Genomic DNA, 19132 nt, shown 5'->3' on the forward strand with positions numbered 1-19132 from the left:
CAAGCAGAATTTAATTGTTAAAACTCCTTTTCTACTTCACACACCTAGGAGTGAACAATGTGGTATTATAATAAAAACAATAGAGGAAGCCAGAAATCCCGACGCTATTTCAGTCGAGCATGTATCACTTGAGATTTGAAATATGTAGCCCTCTCCACTAAGCCATCAAAGGCTCACTGTGTGTAAGAGCCTCTGATTAGGAACTAATTTAAGTGCCTTGATGGAATGACAGCTGAATCTGTGCGGCTTCATTCTGCCCACCTGGGAACACTTCCTGAGATAATCAAGTGCAGGAAGGCACAAATCTGTAGATGGGTATCCTGATGTACAGTCACCAATATCTTTGCAATCTGCTTCCCCTGTGAGGAGAGAAAGGAAAAAGTGAGACATGATAGATTAAAAGACTATTGCTGTTATAGACTGTGTGTCAATCAAATCCAGAAAGGTTTAACTCAGGCACAGAAATAAAACAGGATTTCAAAAGATTAAGAGATCGGGGGAGGCAGAAAGTGCTTGGGAGTATACACAAAAATTATTGGTTTGGTTCAGGGATCAAATATAATGCTGGAAGGCCCATGTATCTTTAGCTTTTCCTCAGGGTTTGCTGGTAGTAAACATACTACACTATGTCCTTACTCCAAGGATTGTTTTCCTGTGCTTCAGTTCCACTACTAAGAAGGATTTTTGTTTGTTTGTTCATTTGCCACCCATCTCACAGCAAGGCACAGAAGAGCTAGGAGACAAAATGGACCAGGGAGGAGTTGAGATCTCCTGCCTGTTATTGTTATATGCAGGAACATAATTTTTTTTTTAATTTACATTTATATCCCGCCCTTCTCCGAAGACTCAGGGCGGCTTACAGTGTATAAGGCAATAGTCTCATTCTATTTGTATATTTACAAAGTCAACTTATTGCCCCCCCCAACAATCTGGGTCCTCATTTTACCTACCTTATAAAGGATGGAAGGCTGAGTCAACCTTGGGCCGGGCTTGAACCTGCAGTAATTGCAGGCTGCTGTGTTCTAATAACAGGCTCCTTACAGCCTGAGCTATTACGGCCCTATTCATTTTGATTGTAGCCAATCATGAGAAGCCAGAGTGTGCCCTTCTATTACATTTTTATTTCTGTAATAAAATGCTGACTTTGAAAAAGATTTGGGGAAAAATTGGAACTTTGATGTCATATATCAGGGCTGTCAAACTCCTGGCCCACGGGCTGGATGTGTCACGCGCTACCTACGCCTGGTTTAGTGAAGGGGAAGATAGTTCTGATATGTCACGTGACGATGTGAGTTTGACACCCCTATTAATATGTTGATGGCAGCAAGAATACCCTATGCACAAAAGTGGAAGGATATTTTGATTCCTACAATGGACAAATGGCTGCAAAGGTTGATGGAGTTAGCAGAGATGACTAAACTGACTATTTTGATCACAGAAAAGAATATAAGTACTTTTGTTTCTATTTGGAAACCACTTCTGGACTTTGTGCTTGAGGTGGAAGAAACTTTGATTTTGGGTTTCATTGATTATATAGATTTGTTGTTATAGAAGTGGCTGTTTATACTATCATGCAAAAGTAAAAAGTTGAAGTTTGATGTTAATGCCTTATTTTACTGTACCAGAGGAAGTTGAAAATCTATGCCTTTTTTTCTTTTTTCTCTTCTTTTCTACAGTTCTCTCTTCCCCTTTTCCTCCGTACTATTTGCTTTTGTACTTTTGTATTTTGTATTATAAACTAAAACTGTTAAAACTAAAAAAAATATCCTGTCTTGTTAATCTTCAGCACGTGTACCAATTGTCTGCACTCCTAGGTTTTAGAGTCTGGTCAATTCTGAATTTAGAGCACTAGGAAAGCTGCATAAAACTCTCCTATAGTTGTTAATGAATGCTAATTGAAGGCATAATATGGGAAATTGTAGTCTCCAGAAAACAGCAAAAGAGCTATCTAAAATACAATGAAAATGTTCTCCAGCATTCTTGGAAAATTATGCGGGTAGGAATGAATGGCCACAGAACATCATAAATGTTCCATATGGGTCCACTTCCATAAATCATAGAGCTGGTATTCCCGCATTCATTAAAAGAAAAATCACAAATTGTTGTTGTTTTACTGCATTCAGAAATAGTTCTTGGTGTTGGCTATTCTCCAGTACACACTGCTTGCCATCTGTTTCAACAAACATGAATCCTCATAGGACATAAAATTTGCCAATTTTTTTCCTAAAAAAAAAAAGTTTTACCCAATCCTTTGACAAACTTCATAAGACATATGATGTAACTGGTGGCTGCATTTGCAAAAACTTGGATATTGTCGGTATTTAGAAAAGCTTCGAAGACATCAAACACTGGAGCCTGGCATTTTCCTAAGAGACAAAGAAAATATTTAGATGATTACAAAATGTTTTGTTTTCTAAAAGCCAAATGGCTTCAAAGCACATAATGTGATTTGTTGTGGTCTTATTTTGAAGTATATTCTCTGCATTTTAAAATTATATCTCAAAGTTAAGTCCCAAGCAGGTTTATGCAAAGATAGGTCAGTGGTGGGTTGCTACTGGTTCGCCCCGGATTGGGTGAACCGGTAGTGGTGGTGGCAGGAGGCTCTGTCCACCCATCCGGACGCTTCTGCGCATGCACAGAAATTTGCGCACGCACTCACACACACACGAGTAAACAATAGCAAATTAAATTGAAACCCACTACTGAGATAGGTGTACTTATAACTCCAGCACAAGGTGATGTTTCCAATGTCAAGTTAAACCAAGAAACATTCAACAAACATGCATTTGGCTATGCTGAACAAAACAGAAACTTTGAATTCTGATTGCAACACTAATATTTAAGGTGGTATTAGAAGGCCATAGATTTAATCCTTGAGCCTTTATATGAAAAAAATTCCAAGTCTAGCCTTGTAGAATCTCTGCTAATAACCGGTGATAAAGGGGACGCTAATGGTCTAATTCAGCATGAAGCAGTTTCCTATAAGAACATTCATTCATGTAGAAGAATAATATATCTGGACTGGAAAAAAATCCAAGTAAATAATCATTAGCATTAGAAAGCATGAGTTTTTGTTATCTTCATGTTACTGCCTCATGTTCCTCTGATAAAGCTGATAAAGCCCTACCATAGGAAGATCGGCTATAAAACAGTTAAATAAAAGTACTACACTTCTTCATCTGATTATGCAACTGCATAATTAATTATGTAATCACAAAATAATCATGGATCCCTACTGATTGAACTGTTTAGTATGGTAGGAAAAGGAATTAGAAGAATGTCCATCCTGCCTCAGTCAAGCATCTGACTGGAACTTTGACTATCAATTGGATAACTGTTAATTATTAAATGCCTGGGGGGATGAATACTTTCAGAGGAAAAATGGTTGTTAGGGTCAGCAAATTTAACATCAATTCAGTCTGCAAAGGTTGTTGGTTGTAGTTTGGTGTTTTAGTTTTAGTTTTGGCTTTCTGTAATATTTGAGCAGTGTGGTGGCCTAGTGGTAAAGACCCTTGCCTCCCACTTGGAAGGTTGAGAGTTCAATCCTAAGAGCAGCAGATGTTTCTCTCTAGAGCACAAAGCAAAAAATACCTGCTGCGAACTCCGTGTGGTGTTAGGAAGCGCCAATAAATGCTCAGCACCATGCAGCCACTCTGACTCTAACCCGAATTAAGGGATTAAAGGGATATAAAAAGGGAGTTAATTCTTCCTGGAACAGCAATGTAGTCGGGCAAAAGAAAACAAGAAATTTAATACCACACCAGCATCAACACACCCAAACTTTTAAAAAGAATAAGTGATCAACTAATAGGTTATTTTAGCCTGGATGTGCTGAAAGCTTAGCCTCATTCTTTAAAAAGTTATTCTCCCCAAGGTTCAGTCTGGATGGAAAGTCTTGTGGGTGTGCAGCCCTAATAGTGAGAGAATGCACTAATCTGATGATGTGCATGCTCCTGCTGATTAGCTACAGTGAACAGTAGGCATGGCATTCCCTGTATATACCTAAGTCCTTGAGGTCAGCAGGAACAAAGATAAACATAGATTATTTTCTTGCTGAAATTGTGAGGTATGTGGGACTAAAAACAGTATTGCGTGGAAATGGTTTGCTAACTTTAAAAATACAATTATCATATGGATTGTTCGGATGGCTTTATGTGTAGCTTCGAAAATCAAGCACAAAGGTAATAGACAGAGATTTCTTAAAAATCAGTGCTATGTTACAGTAAATCATTAGATTTTTCCTGAAATACTGCTAAAAACTGAAGCAATAAAAAAATCAAGGTTTATTTATCAAATAGAAATACAACTATATTTGATTATTTTAATATTTTGCAACATATTTTGTATTAGCTTTAATTTACCAGGTTAGTTAGTATTTTGTTACACATTGGATTTCAGAAATTAATTCATAATGCAGGGGGGAGGGGGAAGAGAGAATTAGAGAACCTCACCCATCAAATACTCTCCAACAAGATACTCTTTAACTTCTGACTTGCTGCTGCTGCTGCGCACAGTTTCTAAAGCACTGAACAACGGTCTCCAGCCTGATTGAATTCGAGTTGAGCACACCTCCACCAGTTCTCCTATAGATGTGACCACCTGGTATAATTGAAGCATCAAAGCATTACAAAGAAAACAACCAACATAAAGAAAATGATAAACTGGATCTAGACTATGCTAGGCTCAGAACACACTCACTGGGATCAAGGAAATGAATGACAGAGAGAGGTCTCTCATTGGGACTGGCAACTAGGCTTATGAGTAACTGGGCTTGTGACCTTGTTTCAACTTTGCTTTACAAATTGGTGAAGGTTATAAATGTGAGGATAGATCAAAGTTAGTTTTTCATTGCTGTCATAACTGCAAACGACCCATGTATGAGGTAATTGTTAATAAAGACAATATATAGTTCAGACTTGCAAAGTCTGCTAACTTCAGTGAATTTCTGGACATATAATGAAATTTGTGTTAGGCTATTTACTACATGAATTCCTCCACTACAGTAGTGTAGAGGACAACATGGGAAATTTGAGAAATATGAACATCAGAATTGAGTTGAGGAACGCCTGAAAAACAAAAGCCCTAAATTCTGGAATGTTCTAAACATGGAACTACACCTTCATGGTTCTCATATGTATACATCAAAGAAACCAGGATGTGGATTACTACTATCAAATTCTTTATCAGCTATATGTTTCTAATATAGCACTAAAAATAATCTGTCCTGTGATGGGTGGAATACAAGTTTAATAAATAATAACATAATAAAATAAAATAAAATAAATTAGCAAAACAAAACAAAATTTTGTGTGGGACATCTCTATCCTGATACAACTGATCAATGTTTCTGTTTTAGCTATTCACAGTAATGTGTTACACATAATGCTGATCCTGTTAAAAATAAATCTCTGTAGTTGTTAAAGAAATCATTTTCTCCAATCATTTTGTTGGGAACTGGAAGTAAACGCTGAAAAATGGCAAAACTGTTACAAATTGTGACTGCATGACACTGCAAATGGACATAAAGGTGAGCCAGCTGCCAAGAGCCAAAAATGCGATCATGTGACCACACAGCTTGTGTGAGGCCATCATAATTTCAAAAGCGGGTGGTAAGTAGTTTTGGAGAGATCTGTGGAAACTTCAAACAGTCCATGACTACCTCTATAAAGAAATGCAAAACTGCATCCGCTAGGTGTATAATATTTTTTTTAAAAAATCAAAACTTAAAAACCTGAGGTCAGATCCTCCTTACTTAACCAAAATCTAGCTTGCCTGGTCCTGAATGTCCTCATCACAAAGTTCAAGCTGCATGATGCGCTCAAAGGGACGGAAAAGTGCCTCGTTGAAGTGAAAATGAGGCGGCTCGTTCCAGACTGTCAGAACCTCTGTTAGGATGTCATGGATAAAAGAAACAGCCTTCCGAGAAACGTGTGTTTCTTTATGGCAGGCAGCCTGCAGCGAGAGAATTAGAAGCAAAATATATAATATTTTTGTTAATAATAACATATTTTGATCAAGAAAACTGAGGAAAACATAGATCTTCTGATAGGAATCTAAGCTTAAGGAAGGTTGCCATACCTATAAACCAAAGCATTTAATTATTTGGTTACTGTATTTTTGTTTTGGCTTCATTTATTCCCCACATATAATTTGCCTGCTGTATATCAAATTCAACTTGAGGACAAAAGTATTTATGTTTAGAAAAATATAACTGTAAGATGCACCAAATATATGGGATACTATAGCTGAACTGATAACTATATAGAAAAATAGGTAAGTAAAATAGATTCATTAAACACCAAAAAAGCCAATCATATAAGAATATGGAAAATGACAACAGTACAGGCCACCTCACATGGTTTCCTCAGGAATTGTTGTCTTCCAAATTCTAACATCCTCATTCATCATTTGTACTAACAAATGCATCCTCTTCCATTTTGTGGCTGCAGAAACTATAGGCCAATATATCTGGAAGGCACCAAGTTAGAGGAATATCCCCTAGATTAGAGCAGGAACTATGGCTCTTTTACGGCTAGCTGGGGAATTCTGGGAGTTAAAGTCCACAGGTCATAAAGAGACCATAGTTCCATACTCCTGTCCTAGAGCATTATCTTTTTTTTAACATAATTTCATTTACTTTCACAGCTTTTTTTAGGCATCTTAACTAGAGATGGTTACCCCAATCTACATCTGGACTACTGGAATTTGCTCTGCATGGGACTAGGTCATTTAGAAACTTCAACTAATACAAAGTATGATTGCTTATATGCTTACAGTACAATCACAATATTGCCACATTATGCTGCTGTAATAGGTGTTGTATTGGATGCTGGTTGGTTTCCAAGTGCAATTTAGGATGCTGATTATTACCTAGAAAGCCCTGTATCTTTTGGGAGGTGGTTATCTTAGACATCCACCTCATCCAGGTGAATGGAGAGCATTTGGTAATTCCCTCCTATCTGGAAGCCAAATGGAAGAGAATTTGGACTCAGATATTCTTAGTGGCTGCTTCTTTCCTTCCTTTGGAACAACTTAAATGTGAAGGCAAGATGGCCCCACTCTTATGGCCTTACAGAGAATAGATAAAATAGGGTTATTCCAGAAGGCCTCTGGTAATAAAACAGGTTGAGAAAAAAATTGCTCCATTAATGGTTCTTATTTTTTTTATGTAAGAACATTGTTCCTGGTACAATATTGTATTTTGATTTAATATACTTCCTAGAATAGGGTTGTCCAACCTTGGTAACTTGAAGACTTGTGGACTTCAGCTTCCAGCATGAGAATGCTGGAAGCTGAAGTCCACAAATGTTAAAGTTGCCAAGGTTGGACACACTTGCCTTAGACTCTCTGAAATAATGCAGTTTTTAATTCGTCTAAATGAAATAAAATAAAAATAATTGCAGTGAGAAAATAGTATAAACTCTCTACATTTTTTTCCTCTTCCCACCCCCAATTTCACTCACTTCCACTAAGTGAGGAGCCACTAGGTGCCAACAGCGCATAAGATGGAGCAAAGGCCGTTTTCTGCTCCTCACAATTCGGAGCATGGCTCCTCCTAGACGGAACAAGTGAAGGGCACTTCTTCTTTCTTGAGTGGATTTTATTTCTCCTACAAGAATGAGTAGAATTATCTTGTAACATGAATTAAATATTAAAATAATGCAATATATACGTACACATCCAACTTCTTCATTGTTCCCTGCTATTCATTATATTTACATCTTGAAAATAACCCTTCAAAACCAGGTTTGCCCCAGTGTGACTTATAGCACAATAAAATACAAATCATGCAATTCTAAAAACTACTAAAATGTACAATAAAGCACAGTAATCAAGTAATTAAAGTATAAAACACTAAAAAAATAAAAGCAGTGGGCAAAAGAATTAAAAAGTTACTAAGCACCATATATGTTTAAAATCAGCAGGCTGATTAAAATGCCTGAGAGAATTAAAAAAATATTTTCAGGTAGCAAAAAGACAAGACTTAGGACTTTCCACCGTGAACTGAAGACTCTTTTATTCCGTCGAGCTGGGCTAGTCTGATTAAGTAATTTTAAATGGGGTTTTAGTTTTTATATTACTTAGTTTTAATTTTGGCCACTATTTATATAAATTTTAGTTTTGTTTTTATTGTATATTTATTGTATCTTTTAAATTGGCTGTTAACCGCCCTGAGTCCTTCGGGAGAAGGGCGGTATACAAATGCAATTAATAAAAAAAAATAAAAAAAAATAAAAAAGACAATTAAGTCAGTGCCTCATTAGGGCATTCTAAGATGTTACAGACTGAAGGCAAAGGTTGGGGGAAGGTACCACTGAAAAATCCTGCTCACAAAATTTTCTGCACCATTTCTTGCAGTCAGTGAAGATAAATGTCTATAGAGATTCTCAGTCATCCAGATCATGGTTGTCCCAAAGGTGCTTTTTCAAGAGGCAACTGGACTTCATTTTTTTAAAAGACATTTCGCTACTCATTCAAGAAGCTTCTTCAGCTCTAACTAAATGATGGGGCTCCACATCCACTTGTACTATTCAGGTAACCCTGAGGACGTAGACAAACCTCCAAGTGGCATCAACGACTCCCTAAAACAATGCGAATGACCAGCTATCTGCAAAGAATATAAATGCTTCCATTCCTCACCATCCAGTCAGAGTTGAAGAAGCTTTTTGGATAAGAAGCAAAACATCTTCAAAGAAAAACAAGAAAGTCCAGCTGCCTCTTGAAAAAGCACCTTTGGGTCAGTGAAGATAACTTTTTTGAGAAAAGACAATGTGATTATAGGAAATTTCAAAACTCAGATTAAAAAACTGATTAAACCAATCTTAACAGTGAAATACATTGTTTATTTAGAAAGAATGAATGGTGGATGAAAATACAACTCATCTGTTGAACATTTAAAATCTTCTACTAGTAGTTCTAACAAGGCAGGTTAAAGAGATATTGACCTCTTTTCAAAATCAAATGTGAGGATAACCTCAGCTTTGAAGAAGTAACATCTCACAGCTTGGGAGGTGATACAGAAGTCCCTGTCTTATAAAAACCAGTATGGGCAGCCTCTTTTGAAAGATCTTAATAACCAAGACAGCTGAGTCTTCAGAAATATGGGTTCCAGACTGAGGAAGACTTTGAAGGTTAAGACCAGCTTCTTAATCTGAATCCCCACAAGAACTAGCACCTGTGCAGATCCTTCAGCATTAAGGTTCTTGAACATGTATTGTTAACAGCCTTGCATCCACACTTAGAATTTAAAAAAAGAAGTTTATGATACCTATTACAGAAGCATACCTGGCATGGCCAAAGAGTAATCGACTGTGTCTGTAACTGACTGGAAGAGTTGGGACTGGGAGGCCTTTTTTAGCTGGTACAGGAAACCTCCCAAAGCCATCAGATTCAGTTTGTCCACAGCATCTTCAAAAAGCCTTCATGGAAAGAGGCAGACGGTATCGTTCCTTATCAAATCTTTCCCTCAAAGCTTTTCATATAAGCAACTAAGCAGACCTGAGTTACCATATAGTTTTTCTCCCTTATGGGTAAGAGTTTAGCACACAGATATGACAGTAAGAAACACAAAACAGTAACAAGGAATGAGGTATTTGCGAATCCTAATATAACAGGCAAGGACTAATTTGATTTTGTTGACGTCGAGTAACTCAACTTTGATCAGTTCGATAACCAACAAAACACAGGGGGGAAATTGAGAGTATATTAAACACAGAAATAGTACAATCAAATATGGGGGGGGAATCTGTATGAAAATCCTGATTTATGATAGAAATGTATAAGAAAAAATATATATCAAAAGAATACAGTTTCTGAAAAAGTGTTTAAGGACATTATACAGAAAAGTTTAAAGACATTATTCAGAAAAGACACTTGAGAAGACTGGCCACACAAAAATCATGAAGGACATCACATTAAATTATGCTGAGAATGAACCACAATGAGCCTTGTGTGTTTTCCCTATTTTCTTTTCTTACACACCAGGAGGAGGCAGAGTTTGAACCTGTCACTTTCTTTTTCCAAAATACTTTACAATGTTATCAGACAATATTAATCATAATTAGATTCTAGCAAACCAACTTTTAATCACAATAATCAAGCATAGGATAACTTAACTGGCTGCAGCATTTATTCCTGGCAATGCAAGTTAAAGAAAACAATATGAAGTGTCCATTTATTTCTTTATGCATCTAACTTTACAGCAACTATAGACCACTTCCTCTTCCTCTTCAGAGTTTCTTATGATACGTTCTATTGTTATTTTTGGCAGTTTGCATCTAAATTTCACAGAGCAGGTTTTTTTGGCCCCTCGGAGCTACAAAAATGGAATGTGGTGGGGTGGCATATCTAGATTTCTCATCACTAAATTAGAAGAGTAGTTGACTACAAGTTATGGCCTCTTCTGCTTTTCATGTTGCTTGTAGTTATATTGTAGTTGTTATGTTCATGCATAGGGATTTTAGAATGGAAAGATACTGAATAAGAACAATGACCTAAGAATTGTCTGTCTGTCTGTCTGTCTGTCTCTCATCTGTCTAACATCTGTCTGTCATATTTGTATGGCTACCCATCTCACACTTGCATAAATTTCAATATTCCCTAATACACATCTTAAAAACAGTGGCTACACACACCGACACACCTAATTCTGGACGTTTATTAAACTGACCCAGGTTGTGAAAATGGTAGCAATTCCCCCATTGTTGGATATTAAATAAATTCAGGGGTGAAATCCAGCAGGTTCTGACAGGTTCTGGAGAACCGGTAGCTGAAATTTTGAGCAGTTCGGAGAACCGGCAAATGCCACCTCTGGCTGGCCCCAGAGTGTGGTGGTAATGGAGATTTTGCAGTATCTTTTCCCTGCAGTGGGGCGGGAATAGAGATTTTGCAGTATCCTTTCCCTGGAGTGGGGTGGGAATGGAGATTTTGCAGTATCCTTCCTCTGCCATGCGCAAGCCACGCCCACCAAGCTACACCACGCCCACCAAGCCATGCCCACAGAACCGGTAGTAAAAAAAATTGGATTTCATTACTGAATAAATCCAAAACTTCATCCAATATGTTGTGGCTAATACCTGTCAGCTTGATTAGAGAGGGTGAGGATAGCCTTGGCAGCACTGCTCCCGGTCATCAGGCTGCCTCCCCGAAAATCAAAAGCTCTTCCCTTACTGCTTTCTTTGATGAGATCCAGAATGGATACTGGTTGGATAACAGGATTGTTCCTCAGGGCTGCCTCTTGCTCCAGAATCAGTTCCTGGGGAAAGTCTGTAGCCTGAACTTCACCCTGAAGTGACACTGCCCCCTGTTGGGCTTGGGTGATAGTTACAGGTGGCTGAGAAGTGCCATCGCTGAAATGGGCATGTTCCAGAGTGCTGATGAATTCACATACTCTGAAAGTAAAAATGGGAACGTGAACCATAGCATGGATGCTTCTGCTAGTTTATTCTCTCAAAGCTCATTGGTTATATCAAACATTTATCCTTTAGAGGTCATCCTCAATTATTTCAAGAATACGAACAACCAAGGTGCCACTGTAGGGACCAATTCAACAGCAATTAGTAAATCTGTAAACACAAGAAGCATGTATGCTAATTACAAACTAAAATGATAATCTGAGCTACAATCAGTACATCTTCATTAATAATACTCTGCTAGTCACAGCAGCTCTAGCCAGATGGTTAAATAAACAGAATTAAATAAAATTTAACTGGGCTAATGGATTTTTACACTTAAGCTCATTTGTGTAAATGAGGGCCGTGGATAGCTCAGGCTGTAAGGAGCCTGTTATTAGAACACAGCAGCCTGCAATTACTGCAGGTTCAAGCCCGGCCCAAGGTTGACTCAGCCTTCCATCCTTTATAAGGTAGGTAAAATGAGGACCCAGATTGTTGGGGGGGCAATAAGTTGACTTTGTAAATATACAAATAGAATGAGACTATTGCCTTACACACTGTAAGCCGCCCTGAGTCTTCGGAAAAGGGCGGGATATAAATGTAAATTTTAAAAAAATGCTTTTACATGGAGAGAAAGATAGAAATACCTACCCATCTACCCAGTTAGATAGAGATAAATGTCAAATAAGCACGGGGAACATCTTAATATTTTCTAAGAACCAATCTTTGGATAATTTTGACAAATATCAAGTACTGTATAAAATATGTGACAGATAATAATTATGAAGCCTAGTACTGGTTAAACAATGTTAATGAATCCTGAAGTGTAACTTTAAAGTTAAGGCCTATTGGTTTTTATTTTGAATTCTTAAAAGACAAAGCAAATAAGAGGAATGTAATAGAAACAAGGGAAAACCACAATCTATATATTAAATTTGTAAGTGGGAAGTACAGAAGCAAAATAAAGATGAGACAGTTTCCCACTCCTTCTCCTGCCTTGTCTCCTTTGATTCTACTATGGACGTTCCTATCTGGGAACATGCACATTCCTGGTTCTTGCTGTCAGTCCCTACCCAAATATTTCAGCTGCGATATAGCAGAATGATCAAGAATTCTTAATACTTTTGGGGGATATATAACCCATGGGATTTTGAAAATTAAGCTCTGGAACAGGTGCGATAAAAAAAAAACAGGTTGGTCAGAGATAACTTGAGAGAGGATCTTGTGATAAAAGAGGAAGGGATCATTGTACAGTTAGCTCAGAGGTCAATTGTTTTTGTCTAGATTGTCACAATGAAAGAAAGAAAGAAAGAAAGAAAGAAAGAAAGAAAGAAAGAAAGAAAGAAAGAGAAAGAAAGAAAGAAAGAAAGAAAGAAAGAAAGAAAGAAAGAGAAAGAAGGCAGGCAGGCAGGCAGGCAGGCAGGCAGGCAGGAAGGAAGGAAGAAGAGAGGGGGGAGAGAGAGAGAGGGAGAGAAAGAGAGAAATTGCTAGTGCAGGGGTGGGGAATTAATTTTCCCAAGGGGTCACATGAGAAACTGGGACTTTTGTGGAGGGCTGCTGCCCTGCCCCTGCCAATTCCCTCTGCCCCCCCCCCCCACTGGAGACACTGCCATGGGTCAGACAGGGTCAACCGAAGGGCCATAAAATGCCCAGGTCTTATGCTAGTGAATGATACAGCATTAATACTGAAGGCTTCTGAGCTGATAAACACAAATCACATTCACCCCTCCTCCTCTCCAATTCCAGAGCTAGCAGGAAACTATGCTGCTCTAAATATTACTGTATCCAGTAATATTACTGTACTTTAAAAACGCAATATTCTGAAGCCCTTGATTGACAGTTTCTCAGCTAATCCTATCCAACATCATCCACCATGTGAAAAACCTCCTCCAATTGGTAGACATAATACCCTGGTTATTCCATATATTGCATTTCCCCTTTTTTATTATTTGGTGATTGACTTCAAACAAAAACAGAACTCCTTAAAACTATGGAATACTGTTTCACTTGTTGAGCACTAGGTGACAGCAAAGAACATTGAGTTTTTGTGTATTGTAGCTGCCATCTTGTGGTCAACTGGGTATGTGCAACTGTCTGGTAAGTGAAGTTTAAGGATTGGAGTTAGACCAGGGGTGTCAAATTCATGGCTCAAGGGCCAGCTGTGTCACACCCTGGCTACCCCCATCCCCGATTTAGCGAAGGGGAGGGAAATTCACAATAGGTCACATGATGCTGTGAGTTTGACACCCCTGAGATAGCCAAAGGGCTTTAAACTATGGGGATTGGCAAGTACCTGAAGAACTCTTTAAAACCTTTATGTGAGATGAGATTCAGGGCTCCTGGAAGCAACAGCTATAGGAAAAGGAATTCAGAAATTGCAATTATGTAGAGCAAAATCTGCAAATTCTGAAATGCATAGAGCAAAATATGAAAACACAATATTGCATTCCTGCTTAATTATTACAAAACCTTCCATAAAGCTGCTTTTTTAAAAAAAATAAAGGGACGGATAGTATTTTGTGTTTTTTAAAGGAGTCAAAATAATTACAGCAAAGCAGCTGATAATAACTTAAGCAATCTGCGAGGTATCAAGTTTGTTTTGGAGAAAGCTGTCTGCAAGCAATTTAGACATTACAGTCTAATTTGGCTCAACCAAAGCGTTTTCTTACCTAAACACGTGAGGCCAACAGTCTGAATTGTGGCTTCCCATCTCCAATCCCACAGCAAGAACAGCATCCATGCATAAAACATGAGCGGTGTGGAGGCAGACACCTTGCGCCTTCCCCATCTGCTCCAGTTTCTGCTCCACTTTCTGTTTTACTGTATCATTATATATTCAGACATAAAAAGAATATCTTTTAAAAGCCTATCGAGATTCAGTGCAATATATAAATACCCCTGAGCCTTTTTATAACTTTCCAGCAAATTAAAGCAGAAATGGTCTGAGATGGGTCCCCAAAAGACCCAGTGTGGGTGGGGTCAATTTCTTAATTTTGCTGCGGTGGATTGGAGGTATTTTATATGTGGAGAGTATGGAAGCACCACTCCCCCCCCCCCTCGATCAAGCTATTTTTTCCCCTCCTTTGTAAGTGAAGAGTCAAAATGGATGCCATTAGGTGCTGGAATGTTTAAGGAAAACTATTTTGCCCATTCCATTGTCATCACAATATCATTTATTATGCCATCCGAGCCCCCAGGCAGAAGAAAAAGAAGTTCCCAGTTAAAAAACAACAACACATTGCCCCATCCTACATTAAAACATGGAGAGGAAAGGAAGGAAACAGTCCCACTGGCACTGTTCCCAACCTTCAAATATTCAGCAGAAAAGGTAAAAAAAAAAAAAATAAGTTGAATGCAGACAGGTTAAATAGGCAATTTTTCTGATTGCCAGTAAGCAATATGCGTGTGCAACAGGGGTGGGTTTCAGCAGGTTCTGACCAGTTCTGGAGAACCGGTAGTGGAAATTTTGAGTAGTTTGGAGAACCGGTAGTAAAAATTCTGACTGGTACCACCCCCATCTATTTCTGCCTTCCAAGTCCCAGCTGATTGGGAGGAAATGGGGATTTTGCAGTAACCTTCTCTTGGAGTGAGATGGGAATGGAGATTTTACAGTATCTCTCCCATGCCATGCCCACTAAGCCACGCCCACCAAGCCATACCCACAGAACCGGTCGTAAAAAAAATTGAAATCCACTGGTGTGCAAGTATGTGGACCAAAAACAACTTGAACTAACAGGTTGGGCAGAATCGGAAGGTTCAAACCCATTTCCCCTTCTGTATATTTGTGTCTATTACAAACGGGCCTGAAAACAACAGTGGATAGGAAATAATCTCACGCTCATATACCACCCACTATAGTCTCTTACTTTATTTATAGGATTCTTAGTTGCAACTCCAGTCAAACCTTATCGGGGATAAAATAAAAGTCTCCCTTGTGTCACGTTCCACTTACGTTTATTACTTTGATACATTCATATTATTTTCTTGACAACGTACAGAAGTCGTCCACCATCATCTACTTTGGGGATCTTTTTTTTTCCCAACTGAGTCAAATTTAATAGTCTGAGATTATCTCCCATCAAGTATGAATGGGATCCAACTCTGTTAATAAGCCTTTTCACAACTGGAAAAGTCAACTGCACATTGTAACCTATTATGACAATACGATGCCATAATAAAATCTATTTCTAAAAGGACTATATATATAAATTTTTTATTCTTGTTTATTCAATGGGATTCTGCCCATTTTAAATCTGTAAAAGCTTTTTTTTTTCTTTGTTTAAAGAAAGCATTCTTGATCTTGCAGAAGATACTCGCTCGCAGTAAGGGGTAAAAAATGAGCAAGGCGGAAATCATGACTATCTTGACTGAGAGCCACTGAGCATCTGAGAAGTCATACCTTGAGCAATGGCATCACTGGGCTCTTGGGCATCTCTTTCCTCTTTCTCCTCTTGAACACACGAGGCAGCTGCCATCTGAGCAAGGGCAGATGCACAATTAGCAGCAACTCCTACGATCAGGAGGAAAACATCTGATGAATTATAGTTCATTCCAGGAGCCATTAACCATACATTTGCTAAACATCTGGTAGCTCAGAAGGAGAAAAATCACAAAGCTTATTATTCTCCTTTGTTGAAGCTTCCTTATTGGATACTGAAAGAGTGCACAGAATTATCTAAAAATGAAAACTATGCCAATGAATACAGTTTACCTAAAGCGCAACTGAGCCGAGCTGCCTTCCTTAGCCCATCTAGACTCATGCAGATGGCATCCTTCTCCTTTTGGTTCTGCTCCTTGATACCTTCAGCCCCAAGAATGAACGCTAATCCTTTGGAACTCCCTGCCATGCGGCCAGTCAGAGGTGTTGATAAGGTATCAATCAAATTCTTCCAGCAACCAATTAGAAGGTATCGGGCGAAAGCAACTCCTGAAGCAAAGAAAAATGAAAGGGGGGGGTGTCTTAGGAATTATTCTAACTATGCTAAATATTTAATCAGAAGTTATATCTAGGGATTGGGGGGGGGGAACAGTAGTTTCCTCCCATCATGATCCTGATGGAAATTCTCTCCATCATATTGACATTAGCCCAGAAAAAATAGCTTCCACAGATGCTTATGGGATCATTCCCCCCTCCCCTGGAGCTGATAGAAAAGCAGAGAGGAGGTTTTCAAGGACAAGGTGAGGCCAAATTTGAGAAAGAAACAGAAAGAAAATGAAAAATTATTTCAAAGGATGTGAATTATTCCAAAATTAAGCACACATTTCCCCCCACAATGTACATTTTAATGAACCATAACATTTAATGGTGTCTGTGAAATGCCCCAAATGGAAGAAGAAGAAAAAAAGCACAGTTCACTGTCACAGGTAAAAGCTGGAACCAGATTTTAAGTGAGATTTGTATCACACAGGCAGATATAGAAGGCACTGAAAAGGAAACATTTCCCTTTCAATCAACAGCTAAATCTCTAGCCTAAACTATGACACTGATATATGACATGTGAGCCATGCTGCTCACTCTGCACATCCCTTCACCTGCCATCAAGGTATCATCTGGTTTCCAGGTCTGGGATAGAGGAGATTGTTTGGAAGCCAAAGCCATCAGCTGCCCACCTATTGCACTGCTTCCCAAGCCATCAATGTCTGCAAAGGAAAACATCTGGATAAATCATCGGTGATGTATCACACTTGTTCTTTCTTTCATCTCAGCGGCACTCAGCGGTAAAGTCATGAAGATCAACTTGAAATAATTAAGCCTAATAGCTCACTCACCAATTATTTTAGGAAAAGGCGGGAATATCAAATGGATCCCCATAATATTTAATAGATTAAACACTGGGATAAACACACTTATGTTCATGGTAGCACACATGCCTGTTTTTATATAGGACTCAAAGGGCAACACAGTCATGGAACCAACCTGTCAGCATAGTGATGAGTGGAAGGCTATGCTCTTCAGGATTTCCCCAATAACCAGCTTCCCCCAGAAGATTTTTCTCCAATACTTGATGGTAAAGTTCTTCAACCCAGGCCTGAGAAAATACCATCAATACTCCACTGGATTGGACCTGTTTCATGAATTCCTTCTGCAGAACGAAAGAGCATTCATTTAGTCAGTAAGATACAGCTAGATATATTGCTTCTTAAGGAATTTTACACATGCAAATGTGACATACAGCACACAACAGAGATAAAAGCATTGCTATGTTTACAAAATGAGGGACACGGTGGCTCAGGGGCTAGGACGTTGAGCTTGTCGATCGAAAGGTCGGCAGCTCAGCGGTTCAAATCCCTAGTGCTGCTGTGTAACGGGGTGAGCTCCCATTACTTGTCCCAGCTTCTGCCAACCTAGCAGTTTCGAAAGCACGTAAAAATGCAAGTAGAAAAAATAGGGACCACCTTTAGTGGGAAGGTAACAGTGTTCCGTGCACCTTTGGTGTTGAGTCATGCCGGCCACATGACCACGGAGACATCTTCAGACAGCGCTGGCTCTTCGGCTTTGAAACGGAGATGAGCACCGCCCCCTAGAGTCAGCAACGACTAGCACATATGTGCGAGAGAAACCTTTACCTTTTACCTTTATGTTTACAAAGGGAGCCTCAGCATCTCTCTCTCTCTCTCATGTCATTTTGAGGCAATGTCAAATTATACATGAGCACTCTGAGTCTTAGGATTGTGTGCTCCCCTCTTTCATTTTCTCTCACTGAACAATTATTTCCTTAACTTTCTTAGCAATTTAGTGCTTGGCTGAACTCAGGGCACTATGAACCGGTGTACATCAAAAAAAAAAAAAAAAAAAGGAATGGCCTTAATGCCCCTTTCCCTGTGTTTGAATCAGGAGGGAAAGGTTGCATTCATTTTTAATTGTGGATTTCTTTTCTGATTAATGCTCTTCAAAAGGGTGTTTAAAAATCTAAACCCTAAATCACTGAAACAGAGGAAATAAAACATCTTAATCTCTGCGGTAATTCATGCATCCCTCTTCTTCAAATTCATGCAGCTATGTTCTGTGTTTCAGTAACTGATGTCTGATACGGCAACTGTGAGTATTCTGTTCACATTCATGAGCCGAAGAAAGGTTAAATCTGACCATTGAACTGGAGATTTATAGAACACAATGTGGCCAACTGCAAAATGTTCATCGCTGTAGGGGTCAAAGGAGACTTTGACCTCACCAATAATACAGGGGACTGGGCAGGTTTCTTCCGATAGAATTCTGCGTTTGACAGCTTCAGGTTGAGCAGGAGTATGTAGTGAGAGACTGCATAGAGGCTATCTGCGTTCATCAGGTTCTGGAGGTTAAAGCTGACACTCCCTTCAATTCCTGGAGAATGCATCATGTCTAATAAATACAGAGAGACGGGAATTATGCACAAGAACCAAGTTTCAGGCATTTTTAATTCCTAGAAAATAATGATAACTTACACTGTTAAAAGAAAGAATAATATGGTTGGAGTAATGGCTACAGTGCTGCATTGGGTAATGTTGGTTTAATGATAGTTTTCTGGGTAAATTTTAGATATGGCTCTGTTTTTATCAACCAATCCCCCACTACCACTGGAATACCTGTTCAGTTTTGAAGAAGCTCTAAATACCAATATGATGAATAAAATCAAAATAAATAATTGTCATGACTTTGCATACTACCTACAGATATGATTTGTACCATAATATGGCTGAATCAGATTTGGTTATGGAAAAAAAATAAGAACTAAATAGATGTTTTAGGACAATAAAAACAC

General features: G+C 38.6%; 1 protein-coding gene across 2 annotated transcripts in view; it reads right to left on the reverse strand.

The window, feature by feature from the left end:
• The window catches only part of ARFGEF3 (ARFGEF family member 3), a 91519-nt gene that overhangs the window by 22572 nt on the left and 49815 nt on the right, over positions 1-19132 (reverse strand). For both annotated transcript variants that reach the window (XM_058170891.1, XM_058170881.1), the window contains exons 13-25: positions 18566-18732; positions 17311-17476; positions 16926-17033; positions 16105-16320; positions 15793-15903; positions 14063-14213; positions 11076-11390; positions 9286-9419; positions 7464-7609; positions 5773-5952; positions 4452-4599; positions 2244-2366; positions 262-359 (exon numbers count right to left, since the gene is read on the reverse strand). In XM_058170891.1, coding sequence (XP_058026874.1) covers positions 262-359; positions 2244-2366; positions 4452-4599; positions 5773-5952; positions 7464-7609; positions 9286-9419; positions 11076-11390; positions 14063-14213; positions 15793-15903; positions 16105-16320; positions 16926-17033; positions 17311-17476; positions 18566-18732 — 2063 coding nt within the window. The remainder of the gene's footprint in view (positions 1-261; positions 360-2243; positions 2367-4451; positions 4600-5772; positions 5953-7463; positions 7610-9285; positions 9420-11075; positions 11391-14062; positions 14214-15792; positions 15904-16104; positions 16321-16925; positions 17034-17310; positions 17477-18565; positions 18733-19132) is intronic.

Source organism: Ahaetulla prasina, chromosome 1 (genome assembly GCF_028640845.1).
Source record: "Ahaetulla prasina isolate Xishuangbanna chromosome 1, ASM2864084v1, whole genome shotgun sequence".
Classification (NCBI taxonomy): Eukaryota; Metazoa; Chordata; class Lepidosauria; order Squamata; family Colubridae; genus Ahaetulla; species Ahaetulla prasina.